General features: G+C 41.1%; 1 protein-coding gene across 2 annotated transcripts in view; it reads left to right on the top strand.

Annotated features, from left to right (window-relative positions):
- The window catches only part of NetA (Netrin-A), a 58,117-nt gene that overhangs the window by 19,108 nt on the left and 18,421 nt on the right, over nucleotides 1–20,588 (top strand). For both annotated transcript variants that reach the window (XM_089264977.1, XM_089264976.1), the window contains exon 2: nucleotides 16,417–16,605. In XM_089264977.1, the coding sequence (XP_089121103.1) occupies nucleotides 16,417–16,605 (189 nt within the window). The remainder of the gene's footprint in view (nucleotides 1–16,416; nucleotides 16,606–20,588) is intronic.

The following is a 20,588-nucleotide window of genomic DNA, read 5'->3' as shown; positions in this document are numbered from 1 at the left end:
CAGCAGCTAAAACCTACAACAACAACAACAACAAGTCACAAATATTTATGTTGATTTGCCGTGGGTTTGCCGTATCTTTTGATTGAGACATTCCCAAGTGCGACTTCTTGGCCATGGTCAATTAAAATCAAAAAGGAAAGAAAAAGCCACGGACAACGCATATGGAATACCCTGAAACTATTTAACTAGATATATGTATGTCTATGTTGCACAGTTCTGAAAACGAGAGACTTTGCTTACAATGAAATATGTTGGTAATATTGTTGTATATAAATATAAATTTTAGAGATATGATGGGATAGTAAATCAAATTCCAATGCACTATGGATAAAAAACCCGAATTTCGGCATTGATTGAAAATATATTTTGTATAAATATTAATACGAATTTTTGATAATTTCGGTATTTCTTATTTTTCACGCCCTTTCGCATGGCAATGATTAAAAAGTCATTCAAAATATCTAGTTTAGTTTAGAAGCTAGATCATTGAAAGTATGCATAAAAATATTATATAATATACATTATATATGTTTATAATAATTTAGTTAAATGATGTATACTAATGAAGTCAATTAAAACTGGATTATGAACAGCAATTCCTATAACTTAAAGATAGCTAGAGATATTACAATATTTGTTGGTTAAAACTGGAAGATACAGTAAATACATTATAACCAAATACGTTAACCTGATGACGCGCAGTGTATGAACTAGCTAGATGTACAACTGGAACTGCAGCTCAACTTCAACTTCACCTCGTACTAGCCGTGCTCAGAGTCAATTCAGGATCATTTGAGTCATCTCTGCCGGAACAAGCTCTATAGCTCTATAAACTAGGGCTCTGTCATGCTCTCTGCTGCAGTCGTGGCTGGCTCTCGGTTAGGGCATAGGCGACTAAAGCAAACGCCTATCGATTTCAATCGACCGGACCCGGCCAGTGACCAAAGCACGCCAAAGCGCAATCAAAAAGCGTTTTTAATAATGCGCTAAGTGATTGTTAAGCGCGGATACGAGTCGAGAGTCGAGAGTCGAGAGCTGAGAGCTGAGGGCTGAGGGCTCAAACAGATGCCGAGCCACAACGGCAAGCTTTCCCAATGGTCAGTCATTAAGTCATTGTGAGTGTTGTTGTTGTTGTTGTTGCTGTAGTCACAGCATCTTCTGAAGACATGTTCAAGCACCCACGCGACCTTCGACAGCAACAACACCCGCATAACTCCAATAGTCAGCTTCGACTTCGGACTTGAGTCTGTGTAGCTGTTGTTGTTGTTGTTGTTATTGTTGTTGCCTGGGGCTCAGTACGCCTATTAAAACTCAATTATATTTAATTAATGAAGCCAGTGGCGAGAGTCTAGCGGCTCACGCACCCCCTCAAATGACATTGCACAATCGAAGGCGCCAAACGAGACTGCAGCTGACATTGGCTTCATTAGCGGGCGAGCGAGCGAGAGGGAAGAGCTCAAATTATCAGTTAAAACAAATTGAAATTGGCATGTAAACAAATGAAGTGCGTCTCGCTCGGCATGCTGGGGCCTGGGCCCTGAACGGCAGGCGACAAATATTTCAATGGGCCAACTCATTAGTTGCAACTCGAGTGCCAGGTGAAAGGTGTGAAGCATCTCAAATGCGAGGCCAAAAATTCCGTTTAATGAGCCATTGACAAGGCGAAAGTCCGTCAAGGAAATGCACAAAGTCAATAAATGCCATGAATAGGCAATGCTAGACTAGCAGTTACCCCTTAAGTAGATGTGATGGGAGATAGAGAACTTGCAGATAGAGAAATATTTGAGAACTCGAATTGAGAGCTCTTTAGTGGATATGGCTTAAGATCTATCTAGATAGAATCTGTAAATTCTTAGATTCTTACTACTTACTATTTAGAGTTATATATGAAAGACCAAACATATTCGGTTTGGCACTTTGATTATATTAGACTAGCAGTTACCCTATAGACAGATATGATTATAGAGATAATTTATCGATTATATATAAAAAACCAAACAGTTTCAATATGATAAGCGATACATTAGGCTTTTGCAGTTCCTTAGATCCTGACCCTATTGAATCGAATGGACAGTAGTAGACTAGCAGTTACCCTATAGAAACATTTTATCTTAGTCTGCATCACTCGGAAAGTGCTTCAATTGCCAGGTCTTGACTTCTCCAATTTGCTCAAGCTCTGTCGTATTTTCCGATCGACCCTCGCTTACCTATATACAATATACAATAGTAGACTAGCAGTTACCCTGTGGACACATATAATTACAGAGGTATTTGAATAGGAATATCTTAGTCTAAATTATTCAAAAAGGGCTTCAGCTAACAGATTTGACTTCTCCAATTTGCTCAAGCTCTGTCCCATTTTCCGATCGACCCTCGCTTACCTACACAAATAGTTAAACATGTACAACTAAATCTGTTTTCATTTGACATTGAATACCTTAGCCTTTTGCAGTGCCTTGGCTCACATTGAGTTTGGCTTCCGTGCTTGCTTTGGCTCGGCTATTCTATTTGCTTAGCCTGAGATTTTCCATCAAAACTTTATCGCAGCGTCCCCATCAGCTGAGTGTCTGCAGATGCTTTTCTTTTGACTTTGCCAGTGCCTTCCTAATGCCCCCCTCTTCCATCCCCGCTGAGCATAATGCTGGGCAAATGTTTGATTATCGCACCCAACTATTTAGGCCCAACAGCAGCAGCAGCAGCAACAAAGGCAACTCTACAAACAATGCCAAGTACCCAAAATAAAATAAAAATCTGAGAGAATCTAACATGAGATTATAAATGACAAACAAAGCGGCGAAAGTCGCGACTTGAGACTTGAGACTTGCGACTTGCGACTTGTAGCTTCCCCCCATCCGGGGAGGGTGGGGTCTGAAAAGTCACCTGGCATGTAACAATATTTGTGTTGGGCAAACAAAGCGCAGCTACTGCTGATAGCCGGCCAAGAAAAATGACTTCATTAAAAACTTGACGGCGCAGAGGAATGGAACGGAACGGAACAGAACAGAATCTGAAACATTGTCCAAGCCAAACGGGCAGCTGCTGCACCGATAAGAAACTCATAATTGCTGTCATTAAAAAACCCATTTCGGAAGTTGTTAATCTTGCCGTGTCCCCGAGCCCAGGCCCAGACTCATGCCCAGGCCCAGGTCCGATCCCAGTACCGGGCCCAACAATTATGCCAACTAGCCAAGTAAATCGTAGTCGCTAGATACATAAATATGTAATTTATTAAAGCAGAAGAGAGCGAAAGAAAAAATGGCTATATATAAATTTGTGGGGATGTAGATGGGCGACAAAAGTAAAAATAAATAAATGTTTACAACAATGCGCGCTGGCTTTTTGTTTATTGTTATCATTATTTAGGCAAAGTGATAGGCGCAGGAGTCGGGCACTGTTGCTGCTCCTGCTGCTGCTGCTACTCCTGCTGCTGCTGCTGCTGCTGCTGCTGCTGCTGTGTCCAGTTGCTTCATATTTTGCAGCTGAGTCGCTTATCTGACAGAGCCTTTAGTTGCGCCCACTCCTCGTTTTAATTATAAAAGTGCGATAAATGTGACAAGCTGAAAAACAAAACAAAAAAACAAAAACGAAACGAAAAAAGAAGCAACAACAGCAAACAGCCAGTGAAAGATGGCCCAAGAGGCAGCAGCAGCGTCAACAAAAAAATACTAGAGAAACTGGGCAAAAGTCGTTAAGGCCTCGTTGTTGGTTTTTTATGCCTGTGCCGGCCCCCCGGGAGGGTATTTCGTTTTCGTTGCCGCCTTTGTCAAGAGTTTGGCCAGCGAGCATTTAATAAACACCAGCCAGAGTGCGAGAGAGAGAGATAGGGAGAGAGTGAGTGCTAGGCCAGGAGCAGCCGTTGTTGTCCTGAAATTGCAAATGTCTGCCAGCCACATAAAGCGAACTCTGGCCAAAAGATACACAGATACAGCCAACCGCAAAAACCAAAAGATACTCGACACTCGCACTCACACTCACACCCACACCCACACTCACACACACTCACTCGCTGTCGGCCTGGCACATTGACATTGGCATTCGCATATTTTGTGGCATTTGCTTTTGTTTCGCCTTCGCCTGCCGTCTTGTCACTTGGCCATAAATATTATCTGAGCGGAGGACCTGCTGCCAGCTCCTTTAGATGCCATTTGGACGCAGCTCAGTGCCTAGTTTTTGGTCAAGTGTTAATTTCCCCGAAAAATGAGAGAGATAGTGTGAGAGAGAGAGCGAGAGATGAAGAACAATTCGGCTCTCTCTCTCAGTGCAGCACAATTAACTTTTCATTGTATTTGGCATTGTTTTTGCTTCGTTTTGTTTAGCTTCCATTGGCCTGCTGCCTGGTCGTGAGCCTAGAGAGGCCAAGGAAATATGTATTTGTCGCTGCCATTGTCTTAATATGCAAATTGCATTGTCTCGCTCGGCAGCGCCAGAGTTGGGTTCTCAAGTTCTCAGCTTATCTGGCCGGGCTCAATTGCCCAGCAGAGCAGATCGCAGTTGATTTCCTTTTGACCTCGCGCATTTCTTTTGCCCCTCCGCCTACCCTTACCCCTCCTCCTCCTCCATCAAAATACAAATATTAATAAAGATTCGTTGCGGCTGCCGAATCATGACCAAATCGCGCATCCAGTATCGAGATCTCTTTCGATCTTCAACTGGTCACAGTTTGCACATTTTACTTATTATTATTGCTGCTGCTGCTGCTGTTGTTGTTGCTGTTGTTGTTGTGATTTGCTGATCTTTTTCTGTTACTTTCACGATTTGGCCAAGCTGAAAAAAGAGACAAACCAAAATATACAGCGAAATGCTAATATACCCAGCATATTTTATAGCTAGCAGTGTAGCTGAATACCTTTACTCTCTCTCTCTCTTCCTCTCCCTCTCACTCTCCCTCTCTCTCTCCCTCTAGCCAGTTCATTTGGCACTTTCTCACACTCGCCTTTACTCGGGCTTACTGGGTAACTGCTAGTCGTTCATAGCCGCGCAGCCCACTTAGCATTGACAATATACTTAGTTACTTACTAGCCGTGCCAGCCATAGACAGCCCGACAGACAGCAAAGTGAACGGCATTGACAATTGTGCTTTCCGGTCGGGCTAACTGGGAATTGAGTTCTCAGCCATCCGAGGCAGCCGAGGAGGCAGCTGCGCAAATAAGTCAACCAACTGCCCGATGGTATCGTGGGCAGATCGAAATCTCCAAACGTTTCCCATGTACCATTCCCAGATAAGCGATCAGCTTTGCTTATGACAATGAGCGTTTTACTAGCTAAATTCGAATCGCCGCATCCAACCTCCATCTCGTATATCATGGACTATTCTTAGTGTTCGCACTCTCGCATCTACATACACATATCGATGTCAATTGTGATCGGTTTTATTGTGCTCTGCAAGGCCATGAAACGGGTTTGCAATCAGTCGACTCACGCTCAGCTCAATGCACTAAACTCTGATCTATATTTTGTGGCAATCAAATTGATTAATATTGAATCAAATATCAAAGCTAATCTCGCTGAGGCTACGATTTTCATGGCCTTTGTAGATTATGTGATATTAGATGAGATCGCTTGGAGTTTTAGTGGCTCTGTAGAGCTCTGGCTTAAGCTATAATCCTATGCAGATGAAAGAAAGATTTTAAGCGCCCTTTATATCCAGCGCTGATATTAATATCTTAATGACCATTGTAGTGCCTAGTAACAGGCATTATATGATATCAAATCAGACTCGAACAGCTCTTTAATTTGTCTGAAGAAGCTACTCTAAGATTTAAAATTGACTTGCATGCAATATATGCATGCATTATCGGGTATTACCGACTGCATAACACTCAGTCAAATTTTTATATATAATATTTGATTCTGTTTTACTTAAGAATAGCTTAAGTGCCCGTGTATATATCCGACACAGTAGAAGATATATGTAGTTCTCTTCTCGATTTTCCACGACTCCCATTGCTTAATAAGGCACTCGTTATCTTATACTATATACTAGATCATAGTGAATATAAATGTCATTTGGGCTTCTTTAACTGTAAAAGTGTAGAGAGGACTGCCTTTTTCCGATTTGACACGCCTCCAAAGGAACGCAAATCATAGAAATCATGCTTAGAGCATAATGTAAACAAAGATCAAAAATTTCTCAATTGAAACATTGAATATCTTTCCCATAATTTATCTGAGATATATTATAAAATATATGGCATAGGCCACAGTTGGTAGTGGCTCTGATGAAATCTATATATGTCTATATTTTGTTTTGGAAAATATTTAATATATATTATTAACAACTTCATTGCTACTTTTAGTGGCATCTGAATCTAGTTCTACTTACAAATTAATAACAAAAAATCTAAGATTTATACTCGGATTAAATATATATTAATAATCTTAAGAAATCAACACACCTTGAGCGAGTATTATGCAGTCAGGCTTGCCAATGGCTGTACTCATCTTATGCATTTTAGCAATAAAATACTAAATAAATTGAGTGTGAATTGTTTTTCAATTTGAATAATGAAACAAAGTCAAGTTCATTTAGCATTCGTTGAGTGTATTCAAATGAAATGTGGCAGATTCATTGATTTGGCAAATATATAACATGAATATACATGGTATATATGTATATTTGTTATTTTTGTATATATGTGTATATATATATATACGCAGCCTTGTCTTGGCTTGTCTATGTCTAGCTGCTGCTTTGGCTACGCAAACATTAATCTCATTTGCTGTTACTAATTGATTAGCTGGCAGCTTAAGTGTTTTCTTTTTATGCGCTACGAGCGATTCATAAAACTGAAAAACCTTTTCAATTTGGCAAATCATCTGTGTGGGTGTGTACACACACCTGTTAGCGCGCTCTGGTTGCATTCCGTTGATCTGGGAACTGCTGGAAAAAAGGCTTTACAAGAAAAAAAAAACTGCGAATGCGAATGCGAATGCTGAATGGCAGTGGGAATGCAGCGCAGACAGTCCGACTCTGCTCGCCGTCCGTCCGCCGGGCAAATGTAAATAAATGCCGCCTCGTGGGACGGGAACAGGTACAGACAAGGGCACAGAGATAGCGACAGGGACAGGGATAGGGAGAGGGAGAGGAAGAGGGACATAGTTTTGCATGCATTTCGGGCTGCATAGTTTTGTTGAATGGATGTGCAACATGGCAACAAAAGGGCGACAGCTGCCGCTTGGCAAGCCCATTGAACAATCGACCAATTCGTAGCCGGGATGCCGTGCATACAATAAATGTGGCAATGCCCCTGCCACTGGTGTCCTCCTCCTCCTCCTGCCCCGGGCCCCGAGCCCTGCCTCTGATGATGACCCGATGTGCAAAGCGTAACAAAAAGATTAAAATGCATAAAAACAACCAAATAAGCCGAGAAACAGACAGAGACAGAGACAGAGAGAGAGAGGGAGAGGGAGAGGGAGATAGAACTGATGCTGCTAGAGCCGCTGGCTAGGCCTCTGCGACTCCTGCTCCGGCTCATCCTTATCCGCTGCCCAAATCCTAAACGGCCCGCCCAAAAGCCTTCTCATATTAATTTGCTTAAGTGCCATAAATGGCAAAAACTGTGCCGCACAAAAGGATCTCAGTTTCCTACCTTTGCTGCCCATTGTCGCCATCAACCGCCCAGCTGGAGATTTTACACGTACGCCCGATATGACCAAGACGAATTATCAAAAAAAAAAAAAAAAAAAATACCTATAAATGTTAACTGAGGCGAAATTAAACCGATGCTTGAATACACTTAAACAGCTGCCGGAGCAAAAAAGTTTTGGAGAATATAAAATATTCGACTTTGAAAAGAGATTTCAGAAATGACTTGAAGGGAAATAAATAAAAAAAAAATATATATAAAAATATATATATAAGAAAGGTTAAGATCAAACAGAAGAGAATCCTTGGAGAATATTAAATATTTGACTTTGAAAAGAGATTTCAGGAATGATTTGAATGGAAATAAATAAAAAACTATATACATAAGAGAGGTTAAGATCAAACAAAAGAGCATATATAGAGATCGTTTTGCAAACGAAGCTAGAAATTGGGAATGCAGAGATAAATATGGACAGATAGATAATTTTTTCTATTTATTTAATATATTATATATATTAGATCTAGCCTAAAAACGAATTTTGAATAGAGGACAGGCATGGGGAATACATATAAAGATGATCTATAGTCCTAGATAATATGTAAATTTGATATATATTTCTATATGAATATTATATTGAAAATATTCATTAAATCCAGCCGAAGAGATCTATTGGCAGTAAAAGTCTTAGGGTATAAGCAAGATATACATAGGTAGATATTCCATATATATAGTCCCGGGATAATATTTTCATGTTCCCAATACCAGCATCTGACTGCCATGTACGTCACAAAACTCTTGAAATAGTCATACAACTCACGGAAAGAGAGAAGAGAGAGAGAGAAAGAGAGAGAATATTTGCATTGTCTACTCCTCAGTTCAGTTATATGAGCTATGGGAAAGGGCAACAAGTTGCAACAACTGCAGCAACTGCAGCAACTGCAGCAACTGCTGTGACATTGAAATTTCCGCCAGTTAAGCGGCAAGCCAGAAGAGACGCACACACAGGGAGCGAGCAGGAGAGGGGCAGCGAGGTAGATTCTTGGGCTGCTGATTTATGTTTTGGGCTGCTCGCTTTGACCTTTCGGGCGCATCGCATTACAGTTGCCGCTTCGATTCGATTCTAGGGAAACTGTAGTCATAAAATGATAGCACATCTCGGCTGGACAAAGTCGACGGCCAGTCTGACAAGCAGAGAGGGCGAAAGAGGGAGTGAGAGAGAGATGGGGGAGGGGGGGAGTGGTAGGTGTTGTTTTGCTTAATTAAATGCAATCGACAACTCTATTCGATGCTGCACGCTTCGCAGTCTGTCAACTGGAAATCAGTAGCGCATATTTTGCGCATTTAAAAATCATTAATTTGAATTAGCTCTGGCGCTGCAATTAAGGCGGGGCCAACACCATCAGCACCAACACCATCGGCCGGCTGGCTGGCCACGATTGCTTAGTGCAGCCAACGGCTGTAAGATAAACAAACAAATGCAAATGCAGCAAAGGCAACGGCAACGCGAGTCCAAAAGTTAAACAAAACATATTGCCGCACTTGGAGGCCATGTGCTACGGACATTGCGCACCGCTGACATTTCAACAGCAGCAGCACCAGCAGCAGCACCGCCAGCTCCCTCTAATGACAAAGTGCGCGGAACACAATGCAAATGCGCAGCGCAGCGCAGCAATGATCTTTTGAACTGGCAACCGAAACCGAATCCAAATCCAAATCCAAAAACCCAATCCCAATCAAAACAAAGATCAAAACCAACAACAACAGCAACAGCAGCAGCAGCAGCAGCCGCAGACACTTTAGCTCGATGCTGGCAGCAAGCAGCAGGCGGGCTACTGCCTCTCTCTCTCACACTCACTCTCTCTCTTTCACTCACTCACTCTCTCGCTCTGTGTTGGTCTATCACCTGCGCGCAGTAGTTGCAGTTGTTGCTGCTGCTGTTGATCTAGCTGCTGTTTTGTTTATCTAACCTACACACACACACACATACATATATACTTCCATTGGGCGTTGCTCGACCAAAATTTGTTGCGCTTTTTCATCAAGTTTGCTTAGGGCCTAAGAAATACAATTCGTGTTAAGCCTGACGAAAAGTACACTAAAAACAAATGAAGAGAATTTAATAAATCTCAAATCGTTAAAAAGAACAAGTAGAAGTGTTTTAATGGGGAGTGAACGACTAGGAGATGACCTGAAGAGAAAAGCAGAAGATTTCAATAAATTTACTAAACTATCAAGCAAGCGTGCTTTGTTAGGGAGAGAGCGAATAGCAGATACCCTAGCTCAAGAAAAGGAGATAATTTCAAATAAATCTCAAATCAATCATTTAAGAAGTAAGGCATGAACGACTAGAAGATGCGCTAAGGCAAAAATAAGAAGAATTCAATAAACCTCCTGTGCTATCAAGTAAGCGTGCTTTGCTAGGGAATGAACGAATCTCATGTACCCTTCTGAAGGAAAAGAATAATTCAACAAATCTCAAATCATGAAAAAGGAACAAGTTAAGGTAATTTAGTGGAGAATGAACGACTAGCAGATGCCTTAAAAAAAGAAAACAAAAACGAATATCAGTAAGAGAACAAGAGAATGTGCTTTGGCAGAAAGTAAACAACTAGCATATACCCTCAAAGGGAGAAGAGAAATTAATAAACCCTCTATCAGGAAAAAAATCAAGTCCTGCTTGACTAGAAAATACTCTGAGCTCAACATAAAACTGAGTTTAAGTTACATGAACTAATTCTTGCCATGGAGTTCTCAAGTAACTCGAGTCTTAGATAATGCACGGCATGAAGATATCATTCTATCTTACATGCTAACTATCAAGAATCTAGAACTCACAGCTCTCAAGTGAATGGTAAGGCCATAAGCTATGGTCATTGTATAGACCATAGTAACATGTTATATTCTTAGCTGAAATTGTCTTCAGCTGAATAAGGAGCATTTGGTTTGACATATCGGAACTTGTGCTGCCTACATTAATAATATATATGTGATATATTTCAAATTTAATGTCAAAATTCCATTTGGGAAATGCCATTTAGAAAGTTTCCATTATTTTCCATCACCTTGGACACATTCGGTTGGCCAAGTGCAAAGCCAGTTCGTTGTTGTCATATTTCAGAGTATTTTCTCTTTGTTTTTTATTTTTGGGCCACTTCTTTTGGTTGTTTGGGGCGACTTAATTAGGAAACTTGGTGCGTTTTATTTATGTGTCTTAACGAGTCGTTTATTTAACTCACCCCCAGTTGCTGTCTCGCTCGCACCACTCCACAAAACTGAAATGAAAAAGAAACTAACATCAAATTGAAGCTGAGCGCACACAAGAAAAAGAAAGAAAGAAAAAAAAAATAGAAATAACATTTAGAAAATTTGTTTATTGTTTTCTTTGGGGTCCTCCACACACACACAGACACACGCACATACACTAATTTGGAAAGAGAGCAGAAATCGAAATCGAAATCGGAATTCGAAATTAAAAGCAAAAAGGAAAATGCCGAGCAGACGACTCGAGAGTCGAGAGTCCAAGTGGCGGTGGAGGCAAATTGAAAATAATGTTGTACCTTGATTTAAATAAAAGAAGAGAACAACAACAACAACAACAACGACAACAAATGAGCAACACACATACACACACACACACACACGAAAAGCAATTCAACGAAAAACTAAACATAAATTCTCACAATCGTCTTCACTCAGCCCCTTATGTGTGTATGTGTGTGTGTGTGTGTGTGTGTGTGTGTGTGTGTGTGTACGTGTGTGGGCCATGAACTTTGTTTTTTATTAGCGGCAGGATATCGGCATATCGACTCACGCTCTCACCCTCTCTCTCACCCTCTCTCTCTCTCTCTTAGTCTCTCTCTCTCTCTATATATATATATATTTATATGTTAATTCGTTTGCGTTAATTGGAAGACAAAAACCCAAAAGCAACAAAAACAAAAAAAAAAAAGAAGGCACAGAGAGCAAGTTGCAACAGAATTCCACCGAGAGCTAAAAATGTATTTGGAAGCAGACATTTTTTGTGGATGTATTTATTTATTTATTTTGCCGCTGGCAGCAAACAATTTGTAATCGTTGTTGCGCTGCCTGCCGTTGACAAGGAAAATGTTGCAGCTGCGGCACGCGAAAGCCGCATGCAACACACTGCACTGTCGACGCTGTCGCCTTAATTGCATGCGCAAGGAAGCGGCAAAAATATGCTTATAGCTGTTGATGAAGCCAACAACAGCAGAGGCAGTGGCAGCGGCAGCGGCAGCGGCAGAGGCAGCGGCAGAGGCAGAAAACAAGTGGCAAATGCCAGAGGTCGTTTGTGGGGCAACAAATAGCAAACAGAAATCTTCAAATTCAATGCAGCTTGTGCATCGCACTGATTCAAGTGGAGCCAATTGAATCAAACATGGGAGAGCCTCAACTGGGCCAGATTCTAGGGGAAATCGCACGGCAATCGGAATTAGCTGCAGTGCTGGTATTTCAAATGTTAAGCCAAGTCGCTTGGAAACAGTCTGAAGTACAAGCAACTCACCTAGAAAAGTATTTGTATACCAAGCCAAAGCTAGTCTTAATTTTACACTAACTCTAGTCTTAGCAAATAAATAAATTGAAAAGATTTTATACTCGCTCAAGCAGGAATGTATTTCCAATAATAATATATAAGACATACATATATAATATATTCCCAAATTCCTAGTTTCAAGGAAGAGAAGTTGTTGAAGTTGTTCAATGATGCTTGAATATCCTCTGTTATGAGACTTATATGTATAAATAATCTTTGTCTATATTATGCACAGATAACTGCCAAAAAATAAAATAGAAATAAAATAAAAATATATGGTAAAAAAAATCCCTAACTAGCAAAAATATAAATATCCCAGTTGATAAACCACAGAAAACAACTGTATAAAAATAAATTTGTGGCATAAGCCTGAAGGGATTATTTAAAAAAAATATATATTCAAGTGAAATAAAGCTCAATAAAAGAAAGGAAAAATAAAATATATATAAAAGCAAGACTTTGGTCAACTTTTTATTGACTGCGCGCTTTTCTCCTTTGGAAAAGAATTAGAGAATCATATATAACATACCAGACCATCATCAATCTATATTGAACACGCCAAAGAACACACATGATATACCATGATTACCATGAGTGTGAAGCCTACAGCTTTTCTTTATATAATATACAAGTTCATGAACTCTAGCAAGACTTTGCCAGAAGATTTGACTCTTTTGTAATTTTCTCACTAGTAGAGATGCAGAAAAGATAGAATCCTAGAAGACCACAACAAAAACACAGGACTCTCCCATCAGCCACCTACCTCTACAGCAGCTCCAGTTAAACTCTCGTAGAGCTGATATTAATTTGAATGAAAATATTTAATATGATATGAAAAGATTTTAAGTCTTAAGCTGCAAAGTTGACTTGGTAGAAAATCAAAATAGTGCTTGGAATTTGAGGGAGTTTTTAAATTTAAATTTAAATTCCTATATCAATATACACTCCTCCATAATGTGAGAAAAACTCAGCTGCTGTTCAAATATTTCACCAGTTTGCCGAATAAACTTAAGCACATTAAATTATTTTGGCAAATCAACAACAGCCCAAAGACCTCGCCGACGACCCACATGGCTAGTGCATTGGACTCCTCTCGAATGTCCCGCCGAGTCGCAATGGCCAACGCAATGGAATGACTTGCGAATATCTTTGAAGTGAGGCGAGAAAGGCATTTCAGCGCGGCTCTCTGGCTCGGCGCTGATTGTCGGCCAATTAGCCGGCAGCTGCTTTAATTGCGATACCTAATAATGAAATCTCGGCCAAAAAATAATGTCCATAACGATGCAGATGGCAGATGGCAAGATGGGCTGATATAAATATCGGAGAGGAGCAGCGCTAGGCCTAAACAATGGCATGGGCAATGGGATCTCTGGTTTCTGAGTATTATGAACGCTTCCAGCGAAGAAAGTGCGAACAATTTATGAAGGCGTTAAACAAAAGTTTTAGAATCAACGGGAACATTTTATGGCTATGCTGGCCATTTAAGCCGAAAATGTTTATAAATAATGCGCGCAGCGAAGAGTGGCCAAAAGAGCCAATCAACTGGGTCACTTGGAATAGGTCAAAATGGAATCTAACAATTGTATATGAAATGAATTGTTTGCGTGTGTGTGTGTGTGTGTGTGTGTTGAAGCCAAGGCAAAGTTGGTGAGCATAAAATTTGGAAAATTTTACGTAAGCGGAAATGTTATGAAGGCTCGCCCAATGCCAATCAAAACGAGGAAATCATAAAAGCCAATTTTAATGATATGATTCAGACAATAACTAAATCGCACACTCACTCACTCCCCCCCCTTTCTCTCTCTCTCTCTCACTCTCTCACACACACTCTGTTTTATTTGGCTGCCTTAAATATGTTTTGGCATTTCGCTGGAAACAATCGATTGGCTTTGTATGCAGGCCAGAAATTATTAATTACCAGCGTTTGCACGTAAACAAAAATTTGTAAATCGACCACTTTTGATAAATCACAGACTAGCACACACACACGCACGCACACACACGCATACATGGCCACAGCGGAACATGGCCACAAACACCAAAACAATTTTGCGATGAAATTGTCAAATTGCAGCGCAAAAACGCAAAAGCAGAAACCGCAACCGCAAACGCATACCAACAAGAGGCAACAACAATGCGTGTGTACGGGTGTGTGTGTGTGAGAGAGGGAGGCCACATGCCACACACACACTCGCAGAGTTAGTTATCGCTGCCATTGAGCCACATGCACACGATTTCAATTCACAATTTTGGTAAACGAAAATCAGAGCGAGGCGAACGAACGCAATCAATCATAAAACGATGAAATGTCGACGAGAGCGCAGGCCAGCAAATTGAAAACGCTGCCAGGACAACGACATAACGGACATGAACATGGCCATCAGGCGGACGGCGGACGGCGGACAGCGAATAGCGGACATGGCACAGGACATTGAGCAGGGAAAGGCGAAATGCCAATGTCAAAGCTAAAGCGATTTCAATTCACGTTCGCTGCGCTTGGCCACAGCTCGAGGCAGTTGGCATATATATTCTCGATCGCACAGCTAGCCCAGAGTTGGATTAACCATAAGCGAAAAGCGGAAAAAGGAATTTCCCCTACTCACACTCTCCCTCTCTCGCTCTGAGCCATTGAAAGTTGTAAATGCCTCGACACTGATGCAAGTTAATTAAAGCCAAACAGCTGACGCAGCAGATGCAGATATAGTTACACACACACACTCGCACACACACACTCACACACACACACACACAACGAGTTACAACGCAGATAGAGATTGAGATAGAGCTGACAATTTGATTGTGGGGCCTCTCTGCTCGCGTCGCCTGACTTTTCGGGTTCACTTATCAAATTTGAACTTAATTACGAACGCGTCGCGTTGCGCGGCTCAGATAACGCCCGGCCCGGAGCCGGCCAAACATGATGATGGCCTAATGAACAGTTTTATGCATAGTTTGGAGCCGTGTTTTGTAATGCGCTGCGAACGGGATTTGGCCATAATCGAAGCGTTGGCCCATAAATCACGTTGCATTCGGCTGCCCAGAAAGTGTGTCATTAAAATTAACTATCTACAGCAACAGCTGCTGCTGCTGGAAATCAAAATCGAATTCAATGTGGCAAAAGCCAAGCCTCTGGACTCAATCAATTAGCCACACGCCGTGCAAAGGGGGGAGGGGGAGGGAGCGAGGGAGCTCTACACGGGTTTCTTCTAAATATTTGCAGAGGTTTTTCTTTTACTCTTTCTGTTGACGATGCCTCAAATATACGTCTGTGTGTGTGTGTGTGTGTGTGTGTGTGTGTGTGTGCATGTATTTGGCCTCGACAAGTCGACTGCTCTCAAATATTTGCGCTGACATAACTTTGTCTGCGGCTGGCGCGCGCCAAGCGCGCTGAGAAGCGCCGAGAAGGGCGCATCAGCAGCAGCAGCAGCAGCAGACGACAGGCAAACGCTTTGTCTGCGCCTCACAATGTGTGAAAGATAATTATAACATGTGTGCATACACACACACACACACACACACAGAGAGTGACTCGCACTCGTTCGAATTGCTTGGTTAGCTGGACAGCTGTGTGTGTGTGTGTGTGCGTGTGTGTGCGGAGCAGAGGCAGCTGCTTTTTCGTCTCTGTGTGCGTGTGTGTGTGTGTTTTTTTTGCCTCTTGTCTAGCCTGCAATCATCGGCCTTTGGCATTGACAGCTCCAAGTTGGACTCCAGCTCGAACAAAGCTAACGATGGCCAGCAAAAGATGCCAGCACAGCAGACATCATCGAATGTCAATAGCAAAGTGTTTGCCAAAAGCAAAACATGAGCCAGCCAAGAGTCGACCGTCGACCGTCGACAGTCGAGGAGCGTAACGAATAGCGAAATACACTAACAGAACTCGTCATAGATAAGTAGTTCAAATAGAGCAACGTGCCCGGCATAGCAGAGAGCGCTTCAACACCTCCGACAATTGCAGTCAGGCCAATGAGAGCTTTGGCCTGGGGCTAAGTGTGTATTCAGCGCAGAGCTCGATGAAAATCCCAGCTTAAGGCCGGGCAAACAAATCATCGCATAAATTATGCAATTGATGCCAATGTCCCGCTAGAAAAATGACATGCCCTGGCCGCTCACCCCCCTCGCCTGCTCGTGTTGGACGATTTGCGTTCCATTTATTTCCATTTATCGCATTTGCCAAGCTTAAACTGTGGCAGGGGGCAACACATTGATGGTAGTTAAGCGATAGTTGGGCCAATGATGTATTACATGCTCATTCATCTCTCTCTCTCTCTCTTTCTTTAGAGTGCAATTGCAATAATCATGCGCGCCAGTGCCGCTTCAGTATGGACATCTTTAGGCGATCACAGGGCGTCTCCGGCGGCGTCTGCCAGAACTGTCGTCACTCGACCACGGGCCGGAATTGTCATCAGTGCAAGGAGGGCTACTATCGGGATCCCAACAAGCCGCTAGATCATCGCAAGGTGTGCAAAGGTAAGTGAACTCGCATTAAATACTCCACCATCTGAAAGTAACTAGCCATACGTATATATAAATTATATATATTGTATCGAGTATAGAAACTATAAAAACTTTGCCATTCCGCTCAAGGAATTCCGTTGCGCCTTTACAGATTTAATTGAATATTTCCACACATGAAATCAAGAGAAACACAAACAGAAAATTCCATTACAATTTACACTAATTAGCCCAGGTAATGCCCATTACTCGTGCGAGTCTAGAGATTTATAGAAAATCTCAAACCCTTGCAGCGACGACCTTTGAAAATAATTGATGCATGCGATAAATTTGCCAGTGGGTAGTAAAATAAAATGGAAAACGAAAGCGTATACAAAAAAAAAGCTCAACAGTTGAGACTGCTCTAGATGTAGATACCCTGTACATAGAATTGGAGTAGCCTTAATAAGTTTATGAATCCTTTCACAGCACTTGAAAAATTTGACTAGAGATTGAGATATCGAATCATTAAGGTACTATAAATATCATGCCTGGAGTAGAGGGTAGACTCAGATTACAGGGTATACTCCGAGTAAAATATATATATATATATGTATATATTATATATATGCCCATTATGCCTATAAAGCAGGGTGTGCTAGGCTAATCTCAGTCATAGAACCTAAAAACGTTTTTAAATAAATTTCGATATTAATCATACCCTAAATACCCAAACACAGGGTATTCCCAGAGCAGTCTTTTTTAGTGATAAACAAATAATAGCCGAAACAGCTCTTACAATAATTTCTATATATTTTTAATGTACATCATACCCAATTTGCCTAGACTACAGGGTATATATTCAGGGCGAATATGTTTTTTATTTTATTCTTTGCTCAGTTCAACAATCTCTTAGTTGCCTTCTCTCTCTCTCTCTCTCTCTCTCTCTCTCTCTTGCCTACGCATCATACCCAGTTTAAGTAGACTACAGGGTATGCGCAATGCGAGCAGCAACACAAGATCTAGCCACAGGAACTGAGCACGGTGGTCAGTTAATTTATGAGCTGGCTATAATTTTCACGCGCTGCCTAATCAACTCGACCAAATAAGTTGCTCCACCTACAACACCAACAACAACAACAACAAATACTAGGCAATAGCTATTTTTAGACTTAATATACGTATGCATACATAATCGCGTCTATCCATCTAACTGGGCATTTCGAATCAGAGCTGACGTCTGCACCAAAAAATTTTTGTTGCTCGTTTGGCCAATTGCAAATTGAGTTTTGTAAACAAACAAACAAACCAAATGCGAAGCTACTTAAAGCGCACAAAATCGAAAAATAGAAAAGAAAACAAATATATGCATATACATATATAAACAAAGGCAAATGTTGCTGGTGGTTGTTGTTGTTGTTGTTGCTGTTGCTGTTGTTGCCAGTTCCTGTTGTTTGTTGTGTTCACTCGTCGCAGTTGTAAATTGCGCATACGCCGCGTCTGCCATTTGTCATCGTTTCTCAAGAGATGTCGCTGCTACTGCTGCTGCTGCGGCTGCTGACTAAGCATCATAATTCTGAAAAGCCGTTAAATCCATATCAAAATCTTATCGAATTTTAATTAATTATACGAGCAGAGCAGCAGCAGCAACAACAATCGAAATTTACAAGGCCAGTCAAATGCGCACCTCGTAAATAAGTAAAGTAAGCAGACACACACACACACACACACACACTCACACTTACACCCACACACGCTCGCACCTTTAACCCTGCTGAGTTTAATCGTCGTCGGCTTCTCTTTGCAGAATTTTGTTTCATTTTGAAATTTATTTGTTTTCTTTTTACAATTGTTTTTTTTTTTTCTGAATTTTGTCGGTTGCGGTTTTTGTTTTATTGCTGCATTTATTTATTACTTTTTGGTTTTTGTTTCATTTGTGCAACGTCGAAAGAAATTTATTCATTTTAATTTTGACACGCGTGCAATTTGTTTAAAGCATTTTTTGCATTGCGGTTTTACATTTATTCTCATTGTTGTTCGGCTTGTTCTCATTGTTGTTGTTGTTGCTGTAGTTGTTGTTGCGTGCTGGCAAAATGTTTTACGTCATGTTTTTTTCGGCTGGCGACGTTGGCGTTCAATTAGTCAACTGTCCGAGCGGGTTCCTACTTGTCTTGTCTTGTCTTGCCTTGTCTTGACCTGGCTGCAACGGCATTTGCGCCGCCTTGCAAATGCCCCTACTTCAGATGCGGATCAAGTGCATAGAGTCGCCCAATGCCATCGAGTTCCCTTTGATGCATGGCGCAATGATAATTGCCAGCGAGCTCTCATAATCCACTCATGCCGCATTATATATCATACCTTGAGGGGTCTGCATAAATCAGACCATGAAAAGCCCGTCAATTGAATATCAAAGATTTCGGATAAACAATTCGAAAAGCAACGCAAATCCGCAACTAAAAGCTTTTCAGCTGAACATTTCGAGATTTCGCTGATTTGCCAGAGAATGTGCGCAGGAAAGCAATCAAAGGTCTCTGGCGAACAAGCACTAGAAGAGGAAACACTTTGCCCATATGATGAACACACCTCAATCAAAAACAAACCCGAGACAGGAAACAATTCATGGGTGAGGAAAGTTCGTTTTCGTACAGCTGATAAACAATAGAAATTTAGTGCGAAAATCTCTAATTAACGAGAAGTGCAAATTTCTCAAGAACTATGAATAGTCCAGATTTAAATTTAGCGTAATACTTAGAACACTTGCTCAAATGGTAAATCTAGAAGTCAAATTTATATATACATATGCATGATGAATGAGCTAGCGGAGCTATAAAGCTTTATTTATATTGGGTTTACTGTTTGTCAATTTGAGCTGTAGACCAAATGGAAGAACATATTAGATATGTATTTTTAGAACAGTATGTATGTATTTTTAGAACAGAAAAAGAGACTTGCACTAGAGCCTAGATTCTTGAATAGGAAATCCAGTTCAGAAATGCAAATGAGCAAAGTAGACGATTCAAATATAAATACAATATCATACAAAGAACCAGAGAGCATAAGTATAGACAGAGAATGACAGAGATGGAGCTAGAGACAGATAGAGCTTGTGTAATAGAGAGAGGTAGAATGAGAGGGAAAAGAGAGTTAGATGAGGACAGAGAGAGAGAGAGAGAGAGAGAGAGAGAGAGAGAGAGAGAGAGAGAGAGAGAGAGAAGAAGCGAGGAAAAGAGCGCAAGTATTACAGAAAGAGACAGACGGCGAGGTTGACAGAGTGAGAGAGAGAGAGAGAGAGAGAGAGAGAGCGAGGAAAAGAGCGCAAATATTAGAGGAAGCAAATGAAGGAGGACACAGATCATCAGCAAAGGAAGATATTTCAATGACATACCACTTTTAGATCGGCAATTTCAGAGTCATGTTGAAAGCGAGGATGGTTACTCGCAAATAATGTCACAGGAGCTTAGACAATTTAATAATACCAAAGGTTTGTATTCATCAGAAACCAAATTTGAGCGCATTTAGCTTTTATATATACAATGGAAAAAGTATACAAAGGAATACCTTATGTTCTATTCCATCGAACACTCAGCTTGGAAGCTGCTGATATATAATATGTTCATATATATGTTGATATATAATTTCTATCTATTTGGCTTCTCCTCCACCTACACACTTACATACATACATACATACATACATAGGCATAGGTACATAAGAAACTCTAAGTTTTCTCGTTGATTGCAAATCACGCGCCGCTCTCATGTCTCGCATTATAATTAACGCCTTAAAGCGAACTCGTCGTGTGGCCCAGCATCCGGGACGGTAGTGTAGATGCATATTTTCGCCCTGTTGTTGTTGTTGTTGTTGTTGTTGCTGACAAGATTTCGATTTAATTTAAATATTCAAATGATTTACTTGAGCCAAGCGCAAATTGAAGCAGACGTTGCCAGCCATAACTCATCCGTCAGCAAATAGGGACAGACGATGCGTGTGTGTGTGGATTCCAAACGGATGTCCAGGCA

This window comes from Drosophila navojoa, chromosome X (genome assembly GCF_054131105.1).
Source record: "Drosophila navojoa isolate 15081-1374.11 chromosome X, UAZ_NAV_1.0, whole genome shotgun sequence".
In the NCBI taxonomy this organism is placed as follows: Eukaryota; Metazoa; Arthropoda; class Insecta; order Diptera; family Drosophilidae; genus Drosophila; species Drosophila navojoa.
Note: the sequence above shows the minus strand (reverse complement) of the source record. Positions and strands in the feature narration are given on the sequence as shown.